The following is a 15535-nucleotide window of genomic DNA, read 5'->3' as shown; positions in this document are numbered from 1 at the left end:
ATAATTTCGAAACATAAATCATGAGTTTCATACGTACTTCATAAACATGCATAACATGGACACAGCACTGCGACTCATCTACTTTCTACGGTTTACTGACGTCAGTCCCTAATTTTTACTCCTCTAAGGGGGCGAGGCCATATAGCGGTTATGTCCCCCACCGCGTAAGGGTACGTCGTGGTTGGGATTCCCTCCCGTATACAGTCGACTCCTCACAGTGCTTTTAAAATCGTATGACCATTACACGAAAAGGGTAGAAAGAAGATTGTACTCGACTATTTATTTTTCTTGTAAAAATCGAAAACATGCATACTCAAATCTGAAATTTTAAAGTTTAAAAAAAATAAGCCCACTTACAATGATTATTGATGCTAAAAACGTGGTGGCTAGGCTCGAAAATAGGGTCGCTTCTTGCTCCTTCTTCGGACAGACCTTCGGCTTGAATTCTTGAATGATTTTCGGGCAGAGTTTGGCTATGGGGAGGCTGCTGAATTTCGTGAACTTCAGCAAGGGATTTCGAAATTATGGGTGTGATAATGGCTATGCCTGATGGGGAGGATGGTGGGTCTAAACTTGGTACTTAAATCATTCCAAAATTGCTCCAAATCTCTCCATATTTGACTCCAATTTCTTGCCAATATTTCGAAAACTCTGCTTCCTATATTGTGAGATTTATATCCTGATCCAATGTCCTTGATTGATTCGAAATCTATGTGGCCAAGAGTAAGGATTTTGTGCCCAAGTTTGATGATTTATCTTCCATGTTCTTTGTATTTATCCATCTCAAATCCTAGACATGCAATCTAGTAGGATCTCGAAATTTCTCTAGCAAATATCATGCCTCAATTCTTCGAATTTGTAGGATATTCAAATTTTGCAAGAATCTCCTTTCTAATTTCGAAAATATGCTTGTAAGGTGTAGATTTAAATTGGCTTGACCAAGATTTCAGAATATCTTATACAAAAAATCCAATAAAAATAATTTCCTTACAACTATAATTGCATGGCTAAAATCGGATCTTTACAAATATTTTTGTTTGTTTATTCTAAATTCATTGCATACTTACGATCCATGTCCATTTTCCATATTTAATTTAATCTTTTTGCATATATAAGGATAATATATTTTTCTCCTCTTGCATGCTTCAACCGATCCATGTATTCTGCCATGTGTAAATTATACATATGGCTGAAATGATTCGTCGGCCGAATCTTTATATTATTTTCTTATTAGATTTTATCATCCCGCCTCGGATTATTTGATTATTCACATATTTAATTTATTCAAAAAATGATGGCACGGTTTGTAAGTTTTAGTTAATAATGATTTCGAATCAAAAAATTAAATATACTGCTAAATATAGAAACTGAACTATATATTTGAGGAGTGGATCTCAGGTGAGACTATCTCACAGATCTTAGTCTGTGACATGTGTCAACCCCACCCATATTCACAATAAAATGTAATACTCTTAGCAAAAAAAGTAATAATTTTTCATGGATGACCCAAATAAGATATTCGTCTCACAAATACGACCCGTGAGACCGTCTCACACAAGTTTTTATCATATTTGAGATAATCGAGAAAAGAAATGTAAGCATATGATTGGGACGGAGAGAATAAAATATTTATTGGATAATGATATATATTTTTAAAATTCAATATATTCGAGACAAAGTATCATAGGTTTCGAAGTTTCACGATTCCAAGTTGAAATTATAAATTATTTGTACAGCAAACTAAATTCCAATAAGCAATTTTTATGATGAAACATTATATAAGCTTTGGAGCGGACTTCATACGATTAATAAAATGTAACGTAAGCAAAACAAGACAAAAGTTTTGAGGAAACGAATGACGGATTTGTGAAGTCAAAACCCTACTGTTGAATTATCTGTCTATTATTTCAAATAAAAGTCAGAACTAAAAGAACGCATGTGGCTGAAATTAACCCCCAAAAAATATTATTTTTTTAATATTTTAATTATTAGAGTTGTATAACATATAAATTTCAATTTATTAGTCTTACTTGCCCATAAATGAAATTTCACAAAAACTCTTGTAAAATTGTGAGACGGATATTCTATTTGGATCAATCATAAAAAAATATTATTTTTTATCAAAAATATTAATTTTTATTATAAAAATAAGTAGAACTGACCCGTCTGACGAATAAAAAAAATCCGTAAAATTGTCTCCTAATAGTCTCGAAAAACAAAATAAAAGCATGCACTCGATATTTAAAATTTACTAGCTGAGCTGGGTTTTGAGAGACTTCTCATTTCACAGTACTTGTGGCCCAGGAGCGTAGCTTTTATTGGCCCAATCTAAATTAGGCATGCATGCATTCACTTTCCCAACCCTTGAGCTACTAGGACATTAGAAGGAAAAAAAACCAAATTTAGAGTCGAAAGAATTTTATTTTGCGTATCACAAAAATTCATATGAGATGATTTTACAGATCGATTTTATAAGATAGATCTTCGACCCAGCCCGAATCATGAAAAAATATTATTTTTTATATCAAACATATTATTTTTCATTACAATATGGTTCGGTCAACCTTTATCATAAATATAGATCTATGAGATCATCTCACAACAAACTTAATCTCTTACGTACTATATAATTTTTGGACGAGGGTACTGAGTATGCAAAAGGGTGGCTAAAATTAGCTAGCTTTAGCTAGTGACGATCTGTTTCATGTTTTGCAATTATATTTCGATTTTTATTCCAAGACTCAATTTGGTTTAATTGATAGCATGATGAACGTTTGTTTTGTATGATTAATCATTTGATTTTATATATCAAGAAATAATATAGAATCATTAATTATTAGTTAACAAAAACTGTGTTGATTACATGTATTAGAGATCCATTTTTATTTAACCATGAATAACAAATAGAATCTTTAATAAATTACAAAATGGCGTGCTAATTTATACTTAGATTAGTTTCTTGCATTCGTGTCAATCATCTATATAAATTTAAATAATACGTTTTTTTTCCTTCTACTTTAAATCTTGTTAAAATCTTATTTTTTTTAGTATCGCAGATGAATTTCACTTGTTCATAAAATTTGAAAATACATAATTATTACTGATACTCACTTCAAATTTAGGGTCCGGTGATACTAGTCCAGAAACAAATTTCGAATTTGTCCTGAGTCTGAAATCACGAAGGAGACCGTTAGAAGGGGGTCGGGAGGGAGTCTCGGCGTAGCCTATCCGACGTTCAAGTCAGTTACTGAGGATATAAGGAAGAGCAGCTAAGGGTGCTGCTGAAAAATAATATCGCGAATGAATAAATTAAACACCCAAACCTGATATTTATAGGAGAATATCTGGTATGTAATGAGCCTTTTATCTTGGTTGGGGATGGGTCAGGAGTCCAAAATCTTGTTTGAGCCTGGATCTAAAAGGGCGGATGAGGTATTAATTACAAACGAAATAGGATCCTAACCCGAATTCATGGAGCTATACAAACTAGGTAAGCATCAAATAAAGTTGATTTGCCCCCATTGCATGGTAATTATACATACTGATTAAACAAATGAAAGTTGTTGTTCTTTATGCAAACGGCCCATGTGAGTGGGTGGACCCATGAAAACTATAAAACGGAGTCCACGAAGACACGCTTTAATTTCTTAATTACATTTACACCTTTCAACTTTCAATTACAATTATGCATTATTGCTCTTCACTTCTTTTTCCACATTTTGTTACGTATATTATATATTATATTAGGACCCCATCCCCTCGCAATCACATAACACAAATGTGATCAATATATCTTTCCTCTGGCTCCCCTCTAGATTCTCTATTTATTTTTTTTTTTCGTATTTCTTTCAGAGAAGTACTCTTTTAACATGATCTCAGAGATCTATATTTGTGACATGGTTCGATATTATCTATATTTACAATGAAAAATAATTTTTTTCACATCAATATTACTAATTTCATGATTCAGGTCGATTTGAAGATATGTCTTTATAAATTGACATATGAGACAGTCTCACAGGAGTTTTTATATTATTATCTAAATCTAACTATAGAGATATTACAATTATGAAAAACAGTAGATATGACTTTGATCCTGACTACAGACTATTGATAATTATCCGTGCACTCATAATTAGAAAATGTTTCAATCCCCAAAAAAGTCATGATAGAGTTACCAACTTCCTAACAACATATAAATTAATGGAATTGTATCAATTGACAGAAATAAATACAAAAAAGAAATTAGAATAAGATACAAGCTAGTTAACGATATAAAACAACAAAAACAAAAAAAAAAAGTGATTAAAAAAAGCGAATTTCATAATGTATTCTATAATATATACTCCAAAAAACCCACAAGTTAAATAGATTGAAGCCTAAAATATGTTCTTTTTTGGGGGACAATGACCCCGAATTATGAGTTGTATACAAAGAATCGATAATCAATTGATTAATTAAGAACTAAAAAGGTGCCCTTTGAGGGATTCCTTTTCTTCTTCTTGATCTTGAAGGAGGTGTGCGCGGGTATATGTCTTGTTGCGAGGCTTCACGCAATTCTTCCTCCTCTTTTGATGATAATATCAATCTTCTCTCTTTTTCTTCCTCATTCCTCCTTATTCCTACAAGCTGAACTAATTTCTTCAAGCTTAAATAAATTTAAAAAATTATAGTGATCAAGAAAAACCAAATGGTATGTAGATTTCACTCACCCGAATCAATCAATTTCATACATACATACATACATATAGAATATATAGAATTCACCACAAATGTTGTGTACACATTCTTGAATATAAACTACTTACATAATGTGATATAGAATTCGATTTTACGTGCCAATTACGTACCTTGCATCCCAATGAGCAAAAACGAAAAGGGTCCAAAAGACTCCTCGCACATATTTCACATACGTGAGAAACCGTCTTCCCGAATTTGGGCTGAGGTCTCTCGTTCAGAAACAAAACCCTCGCGCTGTTTATTACATAAGTCTGCACCCCGGTTATGTCCAAAACCTTCTGAATCTCCGAAACTCTTACAACATCGTGGTATGATGATCTCCTTATCTGCAACATCAATCATAATAATAATCTTGAAATACCGTAAGTACTAACGCCACAAAAATTCGTCCGTCTAAGTGAAATTAGATATATATTCAATTGTGTCACTTGCGGTTATACATACATACATATGACATAATTACTATTCTCGACCAAGAAAATTAAATGCGACTAACCTGAATCACTCGATGATCTCTGTGTTTAGATGAGCGGCAGTAGAGACAAAAGGCGTCATCCACACTGCAGTCCAAGCAGTACATATTGCACTCGCTTCTGGCGGCGGCGCCGTGGCTCCGGCAGACGGTGAAGAAGGCGGTGGCTAGGAGTTTTTCTAGCCATGGTGGAACCGGCATTGCGTCCTGTCACAGCCCAAGAATTAAACACTATAACTGGATCAATCAAAATAACGTGATCGATCGGCGGAGTACTAGATAAATAACAAAGGAAATTCAATACAGTTATATGTACACAATGCCAATGATCCAGCTTACGCATACCATTGTCGAATACTGGTTGAAATTGAAAGAAAATCTGACGAAAAATTTGGAGAGGAAAAGGGAGAGAGAGAGAGAGAGGCCTAACCTAAACAGCCAGCAACTTAAAATTCAACAAGAAACAAAGACGTAAGCTAGGCAGAACAAATTTAAAACCTAATTTGTTTTAATATTATATTACATATAAAATATTTAGCTAACCAACGGTGGAGATCAAAAGGGCTGGCTCAAGATTCTCACCAGTCATTGGATGAGGAGGAAGGAGTTGGCGCTTACTCTTTTTTATTGACCTTCTCTATACATGGTTATTTGGATCGGGCCTGATTAAGCCAAAACGGATCTATTTCGCTTTATCTCTTGAAATAAATTAATAAAAATCTCAAATTTTAAGAATTTACATTTTCCAAAACCAAAATTTGATTTATTTCGTTACACTTTAATTAGGTTTGATGGACCTTTCGGGTGCTTTCTGACATCAATGGCTATGAATGATGGGTCCTGCATGAGCTGTTGATGACGTATGAGATGAAATGGGCGAGAGTGACTTTTACAAGGGGGTATTTATTTATTTACTTTTAAATAATTGGTCCAAATTTTTTAGGTTGGGCAATGGGCAGTTCTTCGATGTCATGTCGGAAGGAAGATCCTCAATACAACTATTTGTTCCCTAAAATAAGTTCTCTCTTACCACTTTATTCTCTCTTCCTATTGTCTTTTTGTACAAAACGTCGCACCAAGGGTAATGTCTAAGCATTATATTTGTAATTTTTCTTTTTCATTGTATTATATCGGGTTCAAGTCATATCGACTATGTGAAATGTTTAGCTCGTTTTGAAATATATCGTCTCATTCATATAAAAATATAGATAATGATAAGAAATCACCCAAAAAAAATCACTTGATTGTAATAAATCACGATTCACCTTTGAAAACTACCTAATCAATAAATGTTTCCTCTATGGACAATGTTGTTTTGTTATATATATATATATATATATATATATATATATATATATGTTGGAAGTAACATTAATGTAGGTATGACGACCAACATACAGGGGCGGAGGGAGAGCTTGCAGCCCGGGTGGTCCAAAAAAATATAAAAAAATTTATATGTAATTTTTTTTTATAATTTTGGATAAATATGATATTAGTACGGGTAGATCAATTTAAAATATTAAATGATATTAGAGTTTAAAATTCTAGTCCAAGTAGGATTGGATTCTTGGCTCCGCCCCTGCCAACATAGTCGATAAGGACCACAGATAATTGCGAGTTTGTCTTATTTCCTTGGTCTTTGTTAGGATATTCGCCGTTTCACTCTTATTTTTATGCTTTATTATTATCAACAATAAGTTCTTTGAGTTAAATGCATTGTTGTCAATGGAGGCGCTTTAATATTTTGGGCACTTAGGATTTTTCAAAAAAATAACAATAATGTCTTTTTTTTTATTTGATGAGGTGATTATGACGTCTATATGTACCTCCTGGGATAATCGATGAATAATAAAAATAAATATAGCCATCAATGGAATCATATTCTTTCTTAGTGGAACAGAATCGTCAAAACATAGAATATGAATGAACATAATTTATATACGAAAATTTGTATTTTTTTATCAAGCATGTTTACCTAATTGTTATTTTGGTCTTTTATATTATCATTTAGATCTTAGTCATGTATATTTCAAATGTTGTCATTTTAATCATTTTTCATCGCAGTGCTAATGTAACATTACACATGTAAACGTCAACAAACTGAAAACCCAATTATTTGGATTTTCCTCGTGAGTAAAGACAACGGCAGTAGACCAAGTTGGCAGTTCTTTCGGGAATGTTTTTCACAAGGATGTATATGTCCAAATGCTTCCACAAAATAGGATTATTGTCACTTTTTTAAAAATTTATACGTATATATTTGTCCTCTCTCGATTCTTTGTTTTAGAGTTATGCGTAATTTTTTAGGCACACGACTATAAACTTTATATCCTTAATTATTTATCTAAGTGTTGGCTCGAAGCTAAATATTTAATCTAACGGTTGGCTCGTAGCTAAAATAGTTGGATTTAAAAATAACTGTATTATTAATATATTTCAATTTATTATCACCGTATTATGAATTCTTTATTATTTCCTCCCACGAACGAAATGATGTTGGCAAAAACTTGTGTGAGACGGTCTCACGGGTTATATTTGTGAGACGGATCTCTTATTTGGATCATCCATAAAAAAGTATTCTTTTTATGCTAAGAGTATTACTTTTTATTGTGAATATGGGTAGGGTTGACCCGTCTCACAGATTAAGATCCGTGAGATGGTCTCACATGAGACCCACTCAATGATGTTTGATACCATGAAGCTATCTTGAATTGTATGAAAAATTGAGAAGTCGTCATGTTAAATAAAAAATATATATTTGAATTTTAAAAATTAAAATCAAACTTCTAAACATTTAGAGTACTAAATGCGAATTTCTTTATATACTAATGCACTGATGCACGCGTTGCGTGCTTCTATAATATTTTTTATAATTCATTTGGTTTATATTTAAATGAGGAATAAAATATAATTATAAGAAATAGTAGGGACTATATACTGTACTTTTGATATATAAATTAAAAAATAAATTGAAAAATAAAAGAATGACCACAGTGAGAATTGAACCTACAACATAATCTCCATCTCCAAGAAAAAATGACTATATCCGCTAAACTACATATAAGTTGCAATAAATTTTTAACATTTTATTAATATATATAATTATTAAAACAGACAATGACACCAAAGTTAGTTACTCTAAATGTCTCAAAATTAATAAAATAGTATATATATATATATATATATATATATATATATATATATATATATATATATATATATACTATTATATTAAGTGTGAGTGCCTTAGAATAACCTTTGAGGACATCAAAATACTTAATTCCATAATTACCCTTCTTACTCCACGAAAACCTTTTCAAGTCACTCCATAGTTTAAATATAAAAAAATCAAAACAAAACTTCCCTTTTAAATCGAACAACTTTTCTGAATCGAAAATAATTTCGTGTTAATTATTTAGTTTTATTTTATCAAATTAAAAACAATAATAGCACATGCAATGCATGTGCATCTTTTACGTGTGTGTATATATATGAATTATATGCCCAATTCGATAAAATAGAAGGATGAGTTTCTTTTGCATAAAATTTGACAGAATTTAAGATCTTTACATTAAATATGGTCGATATCCCGCAATTTTTGGTTCCGGAGATAGTGAAACGAAATCACACTTGCGTTTCTTTCCTGAATAGTTTCCACTGAATTCCGAAAAACCCTTAAAAATCTAGAGAATATATCGAAATTCACTTAAATATTGATGGAGATTTTACAAAATCAAACCAGTGATTGAATTGTGAATAAAAAAAAAAAAAATTTAAAATCGATGTTTTCTTTGTACTAATTAAGGTTTGCAACTTCTACATAATTATTTTAGAAAAAAAATATAACATTAGTAAAATTTTAAAAATTTAAAATCTATTGAGTATTTCTCATTATTATATTATATTATAATATGACGTAATTCAAGATTTTGTTTGGAATGGACATTACATATTTTAGTAAAAAAAAAAAAAAGCTTTATGAATATACAATGCACAAATTTTTATTATTTTTGGAGATAAAATTCATTTAAAAAAAAAAAAATACAAGTTATAAATCTTTTTGCCCCTTCCACAACCTCGAACATGCATTCTGCGTATATCACATGACAATGATTTTAGATCATTTATATATAAATCCAAATAAAAAATAAATATTCATTTCTGTCTTAATTTTTTCCCAAAAGTATAAAATTTAATATTGGGTTAGAAAGAAAAACCCGGACCCCGGACTTTTTTTTTGAAAAGTAAACATTTATGATATCGAATCGGTAAATCCAGAGTTACAATATTAGAAAGCTAAGATGGAATACCCGGACCCCGGACTTGTAAACATGTTAAACAGAACATAAATTTGGCGACGCGGGGTCTCATCTTTTGATAGTTAATTTGACAGGTCGAAAATGGAGATGGACATCAAAATGTTAAAGGCTCCAAACTCACAAAGAAAGTGTAGTGATTCGAAGCAATTAGAGGCCGATTTGATTCAAGCTCGAGCTGCAATCAAGAAAGCTAACGGCCGGAACAAAACCGAAGAAGATCCTGCTTATTTGAATAAAAAATTTGCAGGAACTGTTTGGAAATGGAGAAGAGATTCAAGATTTTCATATACGAAGAACGGGAGGGGAGCCCCCGGTATTTCACTTTTTCCCCTGCAAGCATACATTCGCGATCGAGGGAATTTTTATACAGAATATGGAAGTTAGCAATTTTTGGACATTCGACGCAAAGCTCACCTGTTCTTCCTTCCATTCAGCGAAACCATGATAACTCAGTTGATTTACGTGCGCGAATCCCATGAATGTAGTCTGATCTAGAACACGGCATCGGATTATGCAAATTTCATTTCTCACAAGTTTCCTTACTGGAATCCGAAGCCTTGGTGCTGATCATTTCATGCTTGCCTACCATGATTGGGTGTGAAAAACTTATTTTTTTATGTAATGAAATGCTTGAATTTTACTGCATGGATTGCATATTATATATATAAATCTTATAAAGTGATTGTGTTTTGCAGTGTGACACACAAACTAATATGATGTCCATTTGATTTAGGGACCAGAGAGTTCTTCTCCAATCCCAAACCTGTATAAGAACGCCATCTGAGCGTTGTGCATCGCCAACACCTCGGAAAACTTCAACCCATCTGAAGACGTATCTATCCCAAAAATCCTCCTCCCTGGAGGGATCACCAGCGGCCTCATTGGTAGCCTGCCGCCCTCCCAAAGACTATACTCGTCTTTTACGCCGGCCGCATCTATGGTCCAATCCGCCCTATCCTCTTCGAACTCTATGAAACAAGACAGACCCGGATGTTGAAATCTACAAATAGCTGCCCAAAAACATCTCCTACTACGGCATGATGCTAAAAAGCCGATACTGCATCTGCCCCAGCGGCTAGGAAGTTGCGAGCCCGAGAATGGTGGAGGGGCTAGCTCTATCTGGGATGCGTTCCTGTACTGATAAAAGACAGTTATGTCATCCCTTTCAGCGATGTTTTGAACTGGGAGACATTCGCGGTCATTGTTCTTGTGAAGGATATTCCAAATTTGAAAAAAAAAATGATGGCTATTCCGTTGAGGAAGTGATGAGGAGGCATTTTGAGGTTAATTCGCCCCCTAAACGTTACGATGTGTTTCATATGATCGCATTCGATTTGGCTTCGTAGGCTTGATGTTAGGTTTGACGATGAAGAACGTAGTTGATGAGTAGTTCTTCTAGTCCTTTAGAGGGTTTTGGTTGTTTTAGTTACCAATCGGATGCAATTATTTGATTCTATGGTTCAAATTTACATATATAAGCCTATTTTATAAGTATTGTAAGCTTCAAAATTTATCAGAGCTCGTGTATAGAGTTTTTGAATGTATATATTACTTAACCATCTAGGTTTTACCGAAGTTGACCAACTAATTAATGGGCCAAATCAACACTACAACATTTCAAACACAATGAATAGTTTACTTTTTTTGTTGAATATTGATGCACTTATCACACCATTAAATGTATTGACATCGACTTTCTCTATAAAGGTAAACCTCTAAATTTCCCTCAATACCTATTGAATTATGCCAATCAGCGACCTAAATGTTTTCTTGAAGAATTATGAGAGCATGCTCGCAAAAAAGAAAAAAAGAGATTGAATCGGCAAACTAATCATCCCTCTCAAAAGTACGTACCTTGTATAGTTAGGGCCTAGCTAGGATTAGGATTATCATCACTACATCTTTAGTTTAAGGGGAAATATAAACAAACAAAGGAAATAGCAAGCCATTAGGTATTTCGTTTTAAGGCATATTAGCCCAATATGGAGGGTTCATCACAGCTTGATTGTAGTCCTCCATGTTCAACAAAGAGTTGCATTCTGTAATCTGATGAACTCCACCAGGGTTAATGGATGCCGGGATCGACGTGCTCTCGACCGTTTCTTCACCGGACACTTCTGTGTAGCCTGTTGAGACTTGCTTCTTTGCCACTTGCTGCTTCAGTACAATAGCCCTCAATGCCAAAACCTAAAGTTGATTTGTGGAAAGAAAAAGATATTTGTGAGCCCAAAACTTTGTATTGTATATGAGAATTATATATATACTGTGCACTATTTCAGGGATTTGTTTGTTGAAACTGAGACTAACTGAAATATATAGTTTTTATGTTTTGCATTATTTTTAAAAAGTTGGCATAAAATTTTGAAGTTTTTTTTTAGTCCCAATTTTCAAATAGAATAAAAGTGAGGGTCAAATACTGTAAAGCTCTGAAATCTGATTTTTTTTTTAATTCCAAGAGTCATAAATACATGAGATAGATTTATAAATTCATGGTTGATGGCAGAGGACATCTCTAACAACCTTTTTATGTGTTCCGAGGACGTCAAATAAAAACATGTATAAATGATGTCTGTCCCCTCATAAAGCAATGGAGAAGCACATATCGACCAAGTAGGTACTCGATCTATTAAATAACAAGTTTTTTTTAAAAATAACAAGTTAGATACTAAAAATCGTCAGTCATGCATTCGCAGGAAACTTCAATATAATAAATTTCCCATGATTTAACTTATTTTTAAATATGTTGGTCAGTGAGGAATCCGGTGAGAGAGATGGATTGCTATCTCTTGGTAATTGAAAAAGATAAATATGTTGTATTATTTAGGAAAAATTTATGTTCTATTTTAAGTTATAATCTCAGTTAGAGTAATGGATCTTCGACTCCCTAAATCCTGTAGGTTATTATGAGTTAAGAGAAATCATAGCCCAAAAAAATTGACTATATGGTTGAGCCGAATCTTGAGATTAGATACGCTAATGTAATCTAAAGGAATCCAACCAAGGACAAGGTTGATATATACTTTTATGATAAAAACAAGTTTACAAAAAGTTACTCGTAAATTTAAAATCATACCTCCTGTTGAAGTTTTTGCTTTTCCCTGGAAACATTATCAAACTCTTGCTTAAGCGCATCGTACAAGCGCTCGAGCTGTTTGGCCTTCCATCGAGCCCGCCGATTCTGGAACCATACAGCAATCTGTCGGGGCTGCATCCCCAGATCTCTTGCCAGCTTCATTTTCCTGTCAGGGTCCAGCTTTATCTCGTCCTGAAAACTGTTCTCCAGGGATTCCAGCTGCTCGTTGCTCAATCGTTTCTTCTTCAAGTCCTGCTGCAGCCCGTAACTATTGTTTTTCTCTAGTAATGTTGGTAGCAGATCTGCATGGTGTGTCCCATGGATGGATTGCTGCTTCATTTCCAAACCTGCTGGGATGTGAAAATATGCAACATTTTCAGTTATCATCAATTATGATAAAGAATTCTTGTAACAGCTAAAGGGTCAGTCAGAGCCATCTTCTTACAATTTTGAATTTTTATATAATTTTCCGAGGAAATTTTGTTAGTTTGATCCTTATAAAACATCAAGGACGCTGCGCATGTTTGATTCATATAATTTCTTGACTCAAAATATTTAGTGGCTATTTGTTTGCATCTACTTAAGAAAATTATTATTTTCTGAACCAGCTTTTCAACAGATACACATCCTATAAACCGGTTTTTTCAAATTTTGAAAATTCTGGCCTATATATATTCCAAATGTTAGCTCAACTAGTTTTGTTTTAAAACCAAAATAAAAAAGAGAAAAAGTGATTAAACTTACAACATCAACCTACTCTATAAATCTCTTACCAGATACATGTGTAGAAAAATGTTCACAAACTTCTTTCGAAGTATTTAACCCGGATATAAAAGAAAGTTCAAACAAACACAATCCCTTCATCATAAATCTACTTTCGCATTTCTTCGGCATGAGTATCTGCTAGGTCTGAGACAGCTGCTTATATAGTCCGTCCATGCAAGAACAACATGAGAAAATCAAAAGTAAATTACCTGAAAATTGGTCGTAGTTATAGTTGTGGAGAAAACCAAAAGAATTCTCAGGTTGATGAGAAACAAAGGGAACTCTCGTATTACCATTCCAATCCATTATTCAAGAAAATTAGACCGAACCCTCTCGTATACCCCTTTCAAACAGATAATATACAGAATCCCCAAATTGGGTATATATATCTATATATATATATATATATAATGAGATATGGAAGTTGCTTTGAAGCTCTCTTTTGAAGGGTTAGAACCAAGAGTTACAAGAATATCGTCCGCAAGAGAAAGAGAAAAGGGGGATGGCTTTTTTGTAGGCCGAGATCCATGCATGTCACTTACTTTTGACGCAACTAATAAATACTACTACCACCACAACAGTACTATAGTACTACGTACTATTCCTTTTCACATATTTTTAATTTTACACGATTCCTATTAAATATTTTTCACATAATATATACTTGTTACACGACACACAAGATTTCTAGGATATTTTAACTTCCAAAATATTACGTAATTGCAACTAAGTTAATTATCATTTTAAAAAAAAAAATTAGTTTGGCACAAATGATATATATCAAAGATCAGTGACAAAGTAAAAGGCAGAGACAGATTGGATGGTCCACTCTCTCTTTTAATATTTTGTTTATCGGTATATATACACACACTTATACATATATTACTAGTATGCATGTAAAAATAAAATCTCTTTTTTTTAATCGTAATTTTATATTATATATAACTTTGACCCCCTGGCGGGCACCATATACTTACATATATATATATATATACATATATATATATATATATGAAAAACAGTGTGTGCATAAGGGCACCCACATTGGTATGTTAATGGGTGTTATTAACACCCATTAACATTAAAGCACCAATGTGGGTGGAGGTGTTATTAATTTTTTGTGCCAAGTCAGCAGAAAAATTCATCAGAATGAACGCCGTTAATCCGAAATTTGCGACGGTTTTTGAAAAACCGTCGCAAATTCAAAAGCGTCACTACTTTCTTATTTTTTTAAAAAAAAAATTGCAACTTGCGACGGTTTTGTAATGGCGACAGTGTTTGAAAAACCGTCGCTAACATTATTCACCAACGGTTCTTTCATAAATTAAATACTACATATCATATTTAGCAAACTATAACGGCTAGTTTTAAAATAATATTATAAAATACAAAGTACAACGGCTAGTTAAATAAAACAATAATAAAAAATCACTATAAATACAAATCAATTTCTACAAATTTATTCATTCATCCAACATATTGCTACTCATCAATCACACTCCAACATATTTTTTAATGTCTTAATAATATTTTAATGAATATTGGAAATAAGTTATTTTTAAAATAATAATACTATTTATTTTCAGTAATATTTGTTGTAAAATGTTAAAAATATTAGAAAGATATTGAAAATTAAAAAATAAAAAAATGAGTAAAGTGGACAGTGGACCATAAATATAAAGTTGAATTAAATGAAGTTCAAATGGGTAAGTAATTAATGAATTTGGCTCGGGACCATATTTTTGATGAGAGGAGAGTTATTAACAGAATATTCACGCGGTGCCCTAAGAGAAAAAGGGATTGGAATTGGAAGTTCAAATTAGAAATGCGGAGAATGTGTCGTATAGAATCAAAGTCGTAATCTGTCCCATTAAATCCTGTCCTTTGCAGCTGACAATATGCCTACCCTTTCTCACGCCTCCTGCCTACTTTTTCTTACAATGTTGTAAACAATTTCTTCTTTTTTAAACTTTACTTTAGGGCGTTTTATACATATTTATCCTCAAATATATATAGATATATATATATATACTAGAAAAAATGCACGTGCGTTGCACGTAAAAAACTAAACTACTGAAAATATATGTACGAAATTTTAATAATATTTAAATGAATTAAAACATGGTTATTAACATTTATCAACTGAAACAAACTAACCCATAAAAA

General features: G+C 32.6%; 2 protein-coding genes and 1 pseudogene across 6 annotated transcripts; 1 reads left to right on the top strand and 2 right to left on the bottom strand.

Moving 5' to 3' along the window:
* Positions 1-4248: 4248 nt before the first annotated feature.
* Positions 4249-5699, bottom strand: LOC140805000 (protein RGF1 INDUCIBLE TRANSCRIPTION FACTOR 1-like). 4 transcript variants are annotated; one of them, XM_073161180.1, is made up of 4 exons: positions 5558-5699; positions 5237-5419; positions 4851-5066; positions 4249-4629 (listed from the first exon to the last, which is right to left on the bottom strand). In XM_073161180.1, the coding sequence occupies exons 1-4, from the start codon at positions 5558-5560 to the stop codon at positions 4465-4467; spliced, it is 567 nt and encodes a 188-aa protein (XP_073017281.1). In that variant the 5' UTR covers positions 5561-5699; the 3' UTR covers positions 4249-4464. The 4 variants fall into 4 exon arrangements, with proteins under 4 accessions (XP_073017281.1, XP_073017282.1, XP_073017280.1 ...); XM_073161181.1 differs by having other exon boundaries at positions 5643-5670; XM_073161179.1 differs by having other exon boundaries at positions 5517-5654.
* A 3909-nt stretch (positions 5700-9608) lies between these two features.
* LOC140804478 (probable glycosyltransferase At5g03795) lies at positions 9609-10914 on the top strand (annotated as a pseudogene).
* Positions 10915-11291: 377 nt separating this feature from the next.
* LOC140804858 (putative homeobox-leucine zipper protein ATHB-51) lies at positions 11292-13876 on the bottom strand. Of its 2 annotated transcripts, none has more exons than XM_073161010.1 (3): positions 13579-13876; positions 12605-12951; positions 11292-11718 (listed from the first exon to the last, which is right to left on the bottom strand). In XM_073161010.1, exons 1-3 carry the CDS (start codon positions 13673-13675, stop codon positions 11494-11496), a joined length of 669 nt encoding a protein of 222 aa, XP_073017111.1. In that variant the 5' UTR covers positions 13676-13876; the 3' UTR covers positions 11292-11493. The 2 variants fall into 2 exon arrangements, with proteins under 2 accessions (XP_073017111.1, XP_073017110.1); XM_073161009.1 differs by having other exon boundaries at positions 11296-11718; positions 12605-12954.
* Between the last annotated feature and the right edge of the window lie 1659 nt (positions 13877-15535).

The sequence above is a fragment of the Primulina eburnea genome, chromosome 11 (genome assembly GCF_022965805.1).
Source record: "Primulina eburnea isolate SZY01 chromosome 11, ASM2296580v1, whole genome shotgun sequence".
NCBI classification, from domain to species: Eukaryota; Viridiplantae; Streptophyta; class Magnoliopsida; order Lamiales; family Gesneriaceae; genus Primulina; species Primulina eburnea.
This window is presented reverse-complemented; position numbering and strand designations above follow the sequence as displayed.

Coding starts and splice junctions, on each gene's coding strand:
- LOC140805000 (XM_073161179.1), bottom strand. CDS start 5,555: ATGCGTAAGCTGGATCATTGGCATTGTGTACATATAACT. Junction 5,067..5,236: donor GAGATCATCGAGTGATTCAG/GTTAGTCGCATT, acceptor TTGATGTTGCAG/ATAAGGAGATCATCATACCA. Junction 4,630..4,850: donor TTTGCTCATTGGGATGCAAG/GTACGTAATTGG, acceptor AAATTAGTTCAG/CTTGTAGGAATAAGGAGGAA.
- LOC140804858 (XM_073161009.1), bottom strand. CDS start 13,675: ATGGATTGGAATGGTAATACGAGAGTTCCCTTTGTTTCTCATCAACCT. Junction 12,955..13,578: donor TAACTACGACCAATTTTCAG/GTAATTTACTTT, acceptor TTCACATCCCAG/CAGGTTTGGAAATGAAGCAG. Junction 11,719..12,604: donor AGCAAAAACTTCAACAGGAG/GTATGATTTTAA, acceptor AATCAACTTTAG/GTTTTGGCATTGAGGGCTAT.